General features: G+C 44.0%; 1 protein-coding gene across 4 annotated transcripts in view; it reads right to left on the reverse strand.

Annotated features, from left to right (window-relative positions):
- LOC121596875 overlaps nt 1–13,118 on the reverse strand; it is a 46,530-nt gene that overhangs the window by 7,660 nt on the left and 25,752 nt on the right. For all 4 annotated transcript variants that reach the window (XM_041922215.1, XM_041922217.1, XM_041922216.1 and 1 more), the window contains exons 3-5: nt 4,914–5,119; nt 1,509–1,644; nt 753–886 (exon numbers count right to left, since the gene is read on the reverse strand). In XM_041922215.1, coding sequence (XP_041778149.1) covers nt 753–886; nt 1,509–1,644; nt 4,914–5,119 — 476 coding nt within the window. The remainder of the gene's footprint in view (nt 1–752; nt 887–1,508; nt 1,645–4,913; nt 5,120–13,118) is intronic.

Below are 13,118 nucleotides of genomic sequence, written 5' to 3' on the forward strand. Positions count from 1 at the left end.
CACTCGCAGTAGGAAATGGATGAAATTACGAAAAATTCGATTTCCATCCATCGATGAGTGGTGTGAAGGGGTGGATGGAATGGAGAGCTGCCAGCGGCAAAACTGATGATTCTCGATTGAATCGTTTGCTTTTCATCACTTCACGCGTTTTGTGGTGAACAGCGGGGCTTGCGGTGCGGCGTTTGGTGGGATGATGCTTTTTACCAACAAATTAGAGCGCCAAAGAGGAAAGGCGAGACAACAAAATGGAGCAGCAAAAAAAAAAAACGAAACACGTGCCATTGAAAAGGATTTATCTTTAATCTGTAGAGATTTTCCGATGAAACGCAGGCGCCGGAGCGTTTTGCGGTAAATTAGTACAAATCGGATTGTATTTAAACGTCTCACCGGAAATGAACGGATTCGCGGCGTGGAACGAGCTTTCGTCCCGAAACCAGCAGCGAAACACACGCGTTTCCCTTTGCGGGAGGCACGTTTTTATGGCCTATTTCTTCACTGGAAATGTGGTAAACCCCCAAGCCCACGATCTGTGCTTTCCCCTTTCGCTTGATGGCGCACACCAAACACAGATCCGTCCAGCTCTCCGCTCGCTCGCTCGCGGCGATGTTGATGAATGCGTTTTTGCCGTAAATCAATAGACCGCATGTGGTTCCGGGGCGGGGTGGTTGGCAAATATGTGATTTGCACCCCTCCCGCCCCCCGGCATTTTCCGCGTGCGCCTGTGGATGCGAGGGAAGCGCAATAAATCTTACCGGTACGTCATTAATCGTCCACGTCAGATTTGCCGGCGGTTTAGAATTAATCGAGGTGCAGTTGCCCCGCAGGATGTCGCCCGGCCGGTACCGGCTCTGCAGGCCCGTTATTGATGGTTTTTCCGGCGGGGGTTCTGGGTGGTGATGGTTGTGGGGTTGTTTTTTTGTTTTTGTTTTGTTTTCATTACCGCCGCATATTCCCCGATTGACAGCGATTGAGATGAAGGGTGAAGAGAGAAAAAAAGAGAAAGGAAGAAATGTTTTATTAAATGATTATCGACACACGGATTATTGCGCTTTGTGATGTAGCCGTAAAACAGTGAGCGTTTTCGATGTGTTCATCGATTGTTGTAAGATTAAAAGAGGTCTATTTTCCATCCCTTTCCTCTAACTGACTGTACATCAATCGATTAAATAGTATGTATTTTCACTACTTTCTTCAAATTTTCAAGAACGTATGCAACGCCTGAAGTTATGCAAAGGAATGTTATTACGTTTGTATAACGTTTCAGCAACATGACGTTAGTGTAAAATTAGTAACAAATATAACGTTGGTGTTATTTATGTGATAATAAGATAAAATTGATAAAATAGCTGAGGAAATTGGGGTTAAATATGTTGAAAAGTAATTGTATAAAATAGTTACAATTTGCATACATTTAGGCGCTACACATGTGTCGCAGCGAACGAATCATGCGTTTGAAAATTTAACAAAAATATATAGGAATTGTTTTAGAATCATTTTATTCTACTTACCTATGACCTCCATGTCACCCGAAACTATCATGGTGTGGAAGGAGGGCGCATCGGCCGACACCTCGCAGCTGTACTTTCCCGAAACATTCGTTTCGAGCGCCTTTATAACCACATTGCTCTCGTTCGATAACGATCGCTGAAAAGGAAATGATGTTTTACGTTTAATTTAGCTTACTCAAAGGTGAAATAATGATGAGAATTATGTTAAAGGTTGTTTAAATTTAATAAGTCTATTCTTTGGTCGGTCATAAAAAAATCCGCCAAGTAAACAGCCTCCGCCAGACATCAAAACCCCCATTCAAGAAAGCTTCTTGAGTGGACCACGCTTTCCACTTTGTACATTTCCCGTTGTTTTTCTTCATCTCTTATCAATTTCAGCCAATTCAGTACCGCCAGCACGAAAAGCGCTTAAAGATTCGCAGCAAAAGAAAACAAAACAAACCAGCAAACCGCCATAAATCGACGAGATAATTTAAGGCTGCTCTAAACAACTCGACCGATCGTTTCCCTTCTTATCCCTTCATCCCTGTGTGTGTGTGTGTGGGCACCTGACCCGCTGCGGAACCAATCTTTCATCCCAAAACCCTAAGCAGAAGGATTTTCTTGTTTTTTTGCTCTCTCTCTCTCTCTCTCTCTCTCTCTCTCTCTCTCTCTCTCTTTCTAAGTGTGGTTGGGATTGTTTCGTTGTTCTTTTTTTCATACAAAATATTGCAATTTTGGGTTTAGTCAGACCTTTGCGCATGGCGCACCTCGCAACATTTTTCCTTTCTACCTTCTGCTTCGAACCGCGTACAGTGCAGTGCAAATAATTTGTCGCAAAAGCTTCGCAAAACCCTCGGCTCCCAGCATCAACTCTTCTCTTTTTTGTGTGTTTTTGTTGCTTTTCTCGCCTCTTGTCTTGTTTTTCACATTCCGCGCGCAAGAGATATGGAAAAGCTAAACCCACCCACCCACTAGCGGAGCTGATTGTGCCCCTTTTTTCCCCCTCGCACAAAACGTGCCGGTGCCGTTGCCGTCGCTACGTTATCGCAGTTGTTTATTGACTGGAAAGCAACAAAAACAGACATTATTTCTGTCTTATCTTGAGCAAAGCACGGGGCACCACGGGTGTGGGGGAAAGTAATCGAAAACGACGACCTGGGACGGGACGGGTATTCGCGAAACCTTTGGACCTTTCTCCCCCAGCCGTTTGTGTGAGCGGCCGGGCCAGATGGGGCAGAAATAAAAGTTGCCCGCGTGGATGGTGGCAGCGCAATAGAAAATGTACAACACACACACACACACACACACACACACACACACACACACACACACACACACACACACACACACACACACACACACACACACACACCCACACACACCACCACACACACACACACACACACACACACACACCACACACACACAACACACACACACACACACACACACACACACACACACACACACACACCACACACACACACACACACACACACACACACACACACACACACACACACACACACCACACACACACACACACACACACACACACACACACCACACACACACACACACACCACACACACACCAACACACACACACACACACACACACACACACACCACACACACACACACACACACCACACACACACACACACACACACACACACACACACACACACACACACCACACACACACACACACACACCACACACACACACACACACACACACACACACCACACACACACACACACACACACACACACACACACACACACCACACACACACCACACCACACACACACACCACACACACACACACACACACACACACACACACACACACACACACACACACACACACACACACACACACACACACACACACACACACACACACACACACCACACACACACACACACACACACACACACACACACACACACACACACACACACACACACACACACACACACAAAAGCAAACAAACATACACACTCATTAAGCAACCTTTAAGAACCAGTTTTGGTCCGGAATGTGATGGGAGAAAGCTGGACAGGAAACAGCACCGGGGCCAATGGGGAGGCCAAATGCTTTCCAAATGCGACGCGAAAGCGTAAACCAAAAAAAAAAAGAAAAACCATTCCCATTTTATTGGTTTCGCCAGTGGCCGTGCTTTTCCTCTGTTGATAAATAAAACACTTTCAGCATCATAATAATGTGGCCACCGTCCCGGCGGAGGAAGCTTTATGAATGTGAGGTCCAACGATGGGGTGGATGAGGAAGCTAGGGTGAGGTAGTGAAGGAGGAGGTGGAATAAAGGCATCATTCCGACCATTTCCCCTTGAGCGGTGTGTCTCAGACGCGGCACGGGCAGAGCAGAGGGTGGAAAAGCTTTTCGCCCGAGCACCCGTCAGCACACCGAGAAGCACTCACGCCCATTATTCCCAATCAAGATGAATCGATCGAAACCGAACAGATTGGTTTCGTTGTCCGATCGTTATCCGGACAGCCCGCATGATGGATGATTATGGTGCGAGGAGGAAGGACGAAGATCGAGAAGGAGCGCGATGGTTGCCGGACGGAGGGGGACGAGGGTAAAGATTGAAATGAAATTAGAAATACCGTTCCAGGCTTCTGCCTTTCGTCCGGGTCCGTCAGCTTTCCATTTTCTTAGTCGGAATCGAATTCGACTTGTCAAGAGCGAAGTGCATTAGAAATTCATGAGGGGATTCATGAGGGCTCTCGGGGCGAACCACATGAAGCTTGCGCTGTCCGCTGTCGTGCAATTTTGTGTGTTGCGTTTTTGTGTCTTCAGCAGCGGTTTCTTTTTTATGTGACTCTGTCTATATGGTGATGGCTTTCTATTCATTATTAGAGTCTTTAAAAGAATTGCTTGAGCGACACTTAGAGCGACAGTCACTCTTCGTAGAAAGAAAACCCCAAATTAAAAGCATTTACATTTCAAGCTGTCCTGTTTCATGTGTTTCTCTCATCTGACCAAAAAAAAGGGTACAATCTGTCATCGAGACAAGCTCTCGAGACCATTGGGACAGTTTGTTGAATTTTTAAGAGTTTCCCGAAGGGCCAGAGGACACCTTCCCGGAACAATAACGGTGCTGAAAAGCCATGCTTCCGTGGAAACGCAATAGAATAAACACTTTTGCACAAACCCGATTTGCATTCGACCTTACTTGTTGCTGGGTGTAAAATTGTCACTTGCGATGAATGCGTGAAAGAACAATTGATAAAGGCAATGGTAGTTACAGTCATTCACTACCGTATTCCAATAGGAATCGGTGCCGTCGTCCGGAACCTACTTTCTGGAAATCCCGCCCTTCTTAATAATTCTGTAAAACGATACCAAAAAGTTGATGCGCAAACAGCAGCAATATTCGAAGTGCGCCTTACCTCCACGTCGACGGCGCTGAACACCTTCATGGAGGGTTTTTCCTGCGGCGTGTAGCGGTAGAACTCGCGCTTGCCCTTGTACCACTTGATCGAGTAGAGCCGCTCCTTGTCCTCCAGCTCGTAGTCGCAGAACAGGTGGGCCGAGTCGCCCTTTCGCACGGCCGTCGGTACCGTGACGCGTACATTTCGCAACCCCACGGATACTTCTGTAACGAGTCGGAAGCGGTGGTGGTGGATGTTATTTAGTCCCGGGTTGAAGCGGTTGAACTTTAATGAGGGAAGGGGTGTTTTCTTGGAATCGGTTTAAAGAGGATTAAATAGAGGTGGTTGAAGAAGTAGGGGTGTTTTTTTTTGTTATCGATGCAGAGGTGAATTTAATTTCACTAATATCCAATTACACAGGTATTAGAGTTTTAATCGCTCATTGTTTTACCACAATTACATGGAAGGGTGAATTTATTTGCAAACGAAAATACACGTCTTTGGCATAACCAATGAGAGGAAACAATCATATTTAACCTACTCTGATGTTGGTTTTATTGAGATGATAATCAACAAAAATGAAATTCTGCGTTATCTAACCTTTTAATTGTATGGTTTTGATACATGAAAACATTGTACGTAGCACAGCTTTGTATGTTTTGCGATTTTTGTATTTAAGCTTTTTGTGTCACTTTGTCTTTAAATTGCTAAATTGCCAAACTATTTCATTTCTTTGGAAGAATGTATCTGTACTTTCCATAACTTCTTCTTTGTGGTGATGGTACTAATACTGATGCTTTTCTCAGCGATGATAATAATTATTTTTCATGAATTGTATCCGGTAAGAAGGAAAATGTTAACAGATTCCAATTAAATGCAAATGAAACGCTTATATCTCTAAAAAAACACGTATTTCCATGAAAAACAAAAAAGATTTTACAGAAATTATCTTTTTTCGACAGATCCTGTGTAACCATGATGATGGTATTGTTCCTACAGTTGCGGTGCATTGTGTTCCTATAGTGATAGTGATCGAGATCGTATAGCTGAATGGAATATAACGAACCGTGTCGAAGCTTGTTTGATATGAATTGCGAGAATTACGAACATCATAATTAAGTTTTTAGCAATTCAATTGTAACCGGAATTGTATGATTATGATTGATGTAAACATTCATTGAAGTATTGAACAATGTGAGCAGTCAATTTTGATTGAATAGAGATTTTCGACTCAGCTACCTTTGAGGCATTCTGTTTGGTAAAATATCGACAGGAATTTAATCCCGTAGCTTATTTTTGTGAACCCGTTTGTAACAAGTCTGGGAACATTTCCTGCTGGTATGAATAGAATTGCAGTGCACTACAACTCCTCTTTGTTTTTATTTCACATTTTCCCTCTTTGACAGCTCTATATATATATTTTTTTTTTCTTCAAATTTATCATTTATCTACCATGATAAAGGGAAAAAGCATATTATAAAATTTTTTGTACTAAAATATTTATTTTCATTTCAAAATATTTACATCCAATCCTATTTGATGCCACTAACATCCCTGGTGTAACCGTCAAAAAAAGGCAAATTAACAGTTCAAAAACAGCATAAATTCACTCAACGATACAAAAAAAAGGCTCACATCATACACTACATACAGCTGTGTTTGTTTGTGTTTGGTCCATAATTCATTTAACAACTTCCCGCTGGTGCTGCCTGTCTCGTTAAAATCCTTTGCCTAGTCATCCAGACTCCTGCCAGGCGTCTCAAACGTGAGAGTTTTTTTTAAAGGTTGCTCCCGCGGGACTCGCGGGAAGCGAGCGGTTCAAGTGATCCGTTTCCCGCAACTTTCCAGCCTGTCGAATTACCTTCCCGCAGCACTGCAAAGCTTTCCATATCATCGTCCTGCTGGTAGTCCCTGTTGCACTTCCCACCGGCGCAGTGCAGTTGGTGGGAAAGTGCATTAAGCTGAATAGCGCTCACTGAAAGAAGCGCACACTGTTCGATATTCTTTTGCAACGAATATTTCCATTCTGCTCGTGGTATGGAGTGGAGCGAGTGGCTTTTGTGGTTTAAATTCCACACTGTGGGAGTTCGCTGGAGTGGCAGTGCCACCGTGTTAAGGCGTGGTGCATCGAAGGCATCATCCGTACCTTTCAAGACTTCAAGAGCGTTCGGAACGTTAGTGTGTGTGTGTGTGTGTGACGAAGAAAACGGACCAGTGGGTCTCTGAAGACCGGTGGATAAAAAGATGAAATGTAAGATTAATTGCAGCACGGCACAGCCAAGGCCATCCGCCTCGAGACAGTAACCACACAGCGCCACAGCGTCGTCCCGAAGGAAGGGAACTTTTCCTTTTTTGTAAAGTGTTTCCTCGGAGCGCTTGTGTGTGTATGTGTGTCACAGGAAAATTTCTTCCCTTCGCCTCACACAAGTAGTGGCGGCAGTGGAATTTAAAGAAGATAAATTGATTACAAAGTTTCAGCTCACTTTCCAGTGAACTTCGGACGAGGTCTTGGGCCCGATGTCTCTCCCTGCCCTGGCCACGCTCGGCAGTCCATTCTTTAATAGTGTCGTTTAATGGTGAAGCTGAGGCTATGAAGCCGTTGTACTCCCAAGCCGCTGCAAGTTGTTTCATTGAGTTACACCCAAAACGGGAACGGAATGGAAAGTGGTTCGTTTTCTTTTGCAGTTCGCGCGAGCGGATCTGAAAGAAAAGCGACATTGCTGGAGCAGTGGCAGGAATTAGGATAATCGTGTTACTTGCGCTAGTGTTTCATAATTTCATCAGCGATACAAAAATAGTTTACAGAAGCGAGGCGGCAGCGGAAGGTGGCCTCCCAGTGTCAGCTGGGTAATGAGTTTTAAAGTGGAAAAGGCTGTGCACGCATCGCGCTGGAATGGTGTTTTTTCTCGATCAGCTCTTCCTTTGTCCAGAAAACGAACATGAGGGACGGTTTCATATCCTTTGTCCTATCACTTTTCAACGGCGAGCGTTTGATTCATTACCCATCTGGGCATATTTGTGTGCTTTTGTGTTGCGCGCATTCCTTTATGTTCTTATTTTTCCTTTTTTTTGCAGCTCTTTCCTCTATCCATCTATTTGAGCGTCCATCCCGATCCAATAGGATTTTTTTGCTGCCAGAGCCAGCAGCCAGCAAGCCGAGCGACATTTTTGGAAGCGCCGCCTTTCAACTGCAGCTTCCGAAACTGTTGACACATATCATGCCTGTTAGGGGGGATTGGCCTGAGCCATCATGATGCTGTTTGCTCGCGCTGCTGCACGAACCGTACGACAGCTGGTGCGCACACCAATCCTGCCCCAAAACTTAAAAGGTCTTCCTTGCATCGTAGGCAAGCATACATTTGCACCACATACGCGGTTCGTGAAACGCTTTTTCGCGATGCTGCTGCAGCGAACAGTTTCCCCTGCTTTGCAAAGCGCCCAGCAGCCTTTGCAGAATGGTTGATTAGTTCATCCATCTTCCCTCCTCCCGCTCGAACAAATGATGGCCACGTTGCGGTGGACACAGAGCACCATTTTAATACCCCAACCGACAGAATGCAAATGCAACGCTCGCACAAGTGATTTTGAGCGGTTTCGGACGCAACGTAAAATTGGGAATGTGACTGCCAGCTGCTCGTTACACTGCACGCGCACGTATTCTTCCTATTTCTTTGCATGCCCCAGCGCTATCCTCTCCTTTTGGGTTTGGGAGAGACAGAGATGAAGGATGGATTTCGCGTTGTGCACACATTGCGTTGCGTGAAATTACTGTGCAGCGCTGGTACGAATATTAATTTCATGTAACTACAAGCGTGTCATGTTGCCTACATTTAGGCGCCAGTGTTTTCGGAGCCGCCCCGTTCCTGGGAAGCTGTAACAAACGCAAAACAACGCTGCTGCTGCTCCTTTCTTCTGCCCAGGCTTTTGTAAGTTCACCTGTACCTGTACGACCTTTTCCCCTAGCAGCGAGCATTCACCTTTGCGATATGAAAAATGAGATTTCACCATTATTCACCATCCGGCGGAAATGAATCGAGCTGGAGATTGGTTTGAGCAATTCTGTGTTGAATAAAATATTGCCCCCTCCCGTTGCTGCCATGGTTCGAGGTGAGGGACAGGATGATTGGAGGGAAAATTGGAAAACAATTTTCACCATCCATATCCGTCCGGTAGACCAGGAGACGAAGCGCGTTCGTTCGAATATTACACAGACCCGCTCGTGTGACTTCGCATTGTGGCAGGTTTTGGTGAAGCTTTAAGAAGGTTTGCAAGGAAAAGATGGTGGTTGAATACACAGAAAATGGCATTAACACGTCGTCTTGAAATATGTTAACATTAAATACTTTTTAAGGCATCTTGCTTCTCATCTTTCGGAGAGATGTTTTTTTGAGTTTTAAGGAAGCAATTACCGTTCCTATTAACCATAGCAATTGAAGTGTTATTCGTAGAAATAAAAAAAAACACACACACAGGCAATATCAATTGATAAAAGACTCTCCGTTATAATGCAAAAATTAGGCGCTCTACATTTTAATTATGAATTTTACTGCTATACCTACAACACCGTTCCTTTACGCCTAAAAGTATGCTATTTGATGTGTGCAGGTTTATGTGGTACTGTTTTTTCCTCGAATTACGCGACACTAGAGTTACGCGACATTTTTTTTTTTACAATTCAGGTGTCAAATCAGTACAGTTTTCTCCATCAACTGTCAAATGAAAAATTCCCGAAGTTTGAAATCACTAACAAGACAGAAATAACCAAATGTTCTACACAAATCGCATGAAATAAGTTATATATCGCAAAAATGAACTAAATTGAACTACGCGAATGTCTCCGGAAAGCATTATTCGCGTAACTCGGGGAAAGACTGTAGTTGTAAAGATATTTTCTTATTCTTAGCGCCAGCGGGTATGCACTTGTACAATTTAAAGTAGTTTATAGCAGTTTTGTGTATGATTCTTGTGTTGTGTATTGAAAATTATTCTTTTTTTTTTGTGAAAAAAAAATCAACCTACAATAATAAGAAAAAATCCAGAGCAATAAATATATATTTCAAGCGAACCGTTTTCCACAGCCTATGGTGTAATCTTTGCTTATACCCACGAATTGAAACGAAAAGATTATCAAATGTTTATCAATTTATTTTCCGCGACTGGTAAAATTTATTCTATGAAGCTAATTTTTCATCTCCCTTTTGATTATTACAGCACGCCCCACCGCGCATTGCAATGTTGTACATTTTTCGTTTGCGAATCATTCCCCTCTCTTTCTCTCACTCTCTCTCTCTCTCTCTCTCTCTCTGCTCGCCTGTAACCGTTTGCAGAAGCTTGGGAGCAATGTAACGCACTCCCAACCACTCCAATCCTAGCAACCGCGCACCGTACCATCGCCTCTGCCTTTTGATCAGAAAATATGCTGGGCCACATCAGTTGCGTGGTTGTTTCTGTTCAGCACTTCTCGGCTCGGCACATGGTTACAGAAGGAAAAAGGGAAACGTGGAAACTGCTTCCCTTCCCATTTCTCCCACCCCATTTTACGTTGGAACTCATTTTCAACATTTCCCGGGCAACAACAAATTTGACGGAAAAAAGGATAAAACGTTCCCGCGCTGACAACCACGAGAGAAGTTCCACTGTGTCCGCGTGTGTGTGTGTGTGTGTGTGTTTTGTGTCGACTTTTTCCTATTTTCATACAAACCATTTCCCTCCCTTCCTCCCTCCCTCCGACCAGCCAACTCAACACACTCACGGTGCTTAAAAAAAAATATATGGAAATGGAGGAGCAGCACATTCTTTGTGTCTGCTGACGGATGTTTGTGTCGTTCTGTTGACCTAGAGGCAATACGGCAGCAACGGGTGGTGCGTGAAAGCCGCTGCGCAGAGTGGGGTTGCCTCCCCGTTTTTACGCCTTCGTTAACCGTCTTCGACAGACAGCGGCAAATCAACCGAGGCGGAAAAAAACGCCGCGTAGATGCACGGTGATGAAGAATGTGTTGTTCCGTTTTCGTCCTCCTCCCCAAGGGGGTGAAGTGGTTGCGAAACGGAACAACTCGTTATTCACCCTGCCACTTATGTGGTTCACCTGAAAAGCGAACATTCTTCACACACCAAGCGCCGCGTATGACCGGGTACAGGGCGAGGGCCCGCGTTCACAGGATTATCATTAACAACTTGTCTTCGGTTCGCGTGTTCGTCGTCTTCTGTGCGACGCGTCTGCGGTTCCAGCTTTTGCATGGAAACGGGTGCTCCAAAAACGATCACAACCACACACATGTCTCGTGCCAGGGCCGTGTTGCTACAGCTCGCTAAGCCGTGTAAGACACGTGGCAGCGTGATAAGCAGTTTCAATATCAGCGCGTTGCGATCGAAACGGCATCATGAGCAAACGGCACCCGTAGTAGACGAGTAGATGGAGTTGGGAGTGGCTTTTTCAATTCTATCAACACCGATGGGGTACATGACGCTTTCGCCAAGTGTGATGAGCATCTCGTCCGGCCAGTTCATCAACTTCCAAGAAAAAGAGGAAGGTAAATAGACGAAAGCTCGGTACAATGCGTTTTTTTTTTCATTCAATATTTTAACGATGCGTGAAGATGCGATAAGGACCTAGGTTCAGCACTTGAAGCATCGGGAGTCCAGAATTTGTGTGAAGAATGTGTCACTGCCGTCCTCCGAAGCGTTGGGCGTGTATTCCCAAGAGGGAAATGCTTACTTCTTGCATGTGAGAACATTTTGTGCCACCCATCTGTTCTTCTATCAACACGCACAAAAAGCTCTTCACTTTCTATTACAGAAGTCCCCCCTCTGGGAAGAACGTTCGTTTCACTGTACAAAGTCACTTCCGAAATTTATCAAAGTCTCCTTTTTTCGCCCTTTTTTGCCAAATATGGATGGGCCCCAAGTTCGATGCATTTCTGGGAAATAATCCTCTTAAAAAGTACTCCACCCCTTCGGGTTCGTTAAACACTATCGAATGTCACGTTCAGTACATTGAATGCTTTTGCCCGTTTGCTCGTCGTACACCAAAAAAAAAAGCCACTGTCTTGGCCTGACTGTGGTATGTGTGCCTTTATGTATCCTCGGGGACACTTTTGCACTCCCGGTTTTGCTTTTCACTGATCAGCTCCGGCTCACACATACACTTCATATTGAAATTCATACACCATTTGGCTTGCAACGAAGGAAAACGTTCGTCCCAGGAACCTCGAACGCTGTGAAGTGAACTGCCGTCCGCTTCGAGGCAAAAGTTAATAAATTCAATTTAAATTCATAGAGCTCGTAAAGTTGTAAAAATCACTTTTGGGGTGAGTTTTGGAAGAGGAAGAGAATAAAAAAAAAGGTAACTCGTTGCACTTGCACTGTGGTTCATAATTTACTCGACTGCCCCCAGCGAGGTCGAGTACGTTTTGGGCTGAAGGCACTGGGTGTACGGTGAAAGTGTAAGATTTTGCGAAGATCCCAGTGATGATGGAAAGAAAGTCAGTGTCTTTCGATGGGGTTGCAATCTTTTTTCAATATTTGCTCGAAGGCTTTTCTTACTTGATTTGCTTTTCTTGGTTTATTTCGTTGAATTGACAGCAAGTTGTACTTTTTGGCAGTTTTCAGAATGTTTATCAAAAGAGGAAGCGTTGAAATTTGGTCCGAAATTTTGAATTGCAATCCAAAAAAGATCTTAAAGTTCTCGTTTAATTTTAGTACATCTTTAAGTTAAAAATTGTTTTACAGGTCCAATGTTTTTTGGTTGGTTGGTTGAAGCCTTTGCACGATATATTCAACGAAACACCAAGATTTTAGGATCAATTGTATTTATGTTAAATACTAATATCAATAAAATACCAATAAGATACCAATGTTAAGTGGAAGACGTGAAGTAAATCGTTAGACGAATCCAAACAATTACGGGAAAAAACAATTCGTTGGAAATTCTACAAAATAAATTGAACGATGAAAACCGAATTGGTTGATAGTTTAAAAACGTAGCATCTTTGTGAAATTGGGACGGCCAATGAGTGATCAAAAGAGGATATATGTTTGAATGTGTTTGTCTTGAAGGAGCCCTTCTCTCAGCCGCAGAAATCTGAACAAAAGGCATCAAAGTATAAGGGTTATTTGTTATGTTGTGACATCAAGCGGGAAGCTGCATGACAAGAAATATTCCGTGAAATGTCGTCGGATAATCACTTCTTACGATTTCTCACATCAAGCAGGACTAATAAGCAC

This window comes from Anopheles merus, chromosome 3R (genome assembly GCF_017562075.2).
Source record: "Anopheles merus strain MAF chromosome 3R, AmerM5.1, whole genome shotgun sequence".
In the NCBI taxonomy this organism is placed as follows: Eukaryota; Metazoa; Arthropoda; class Insecta; order Diptera; family Culicidae; genus Anopheles; species Anopheles merus.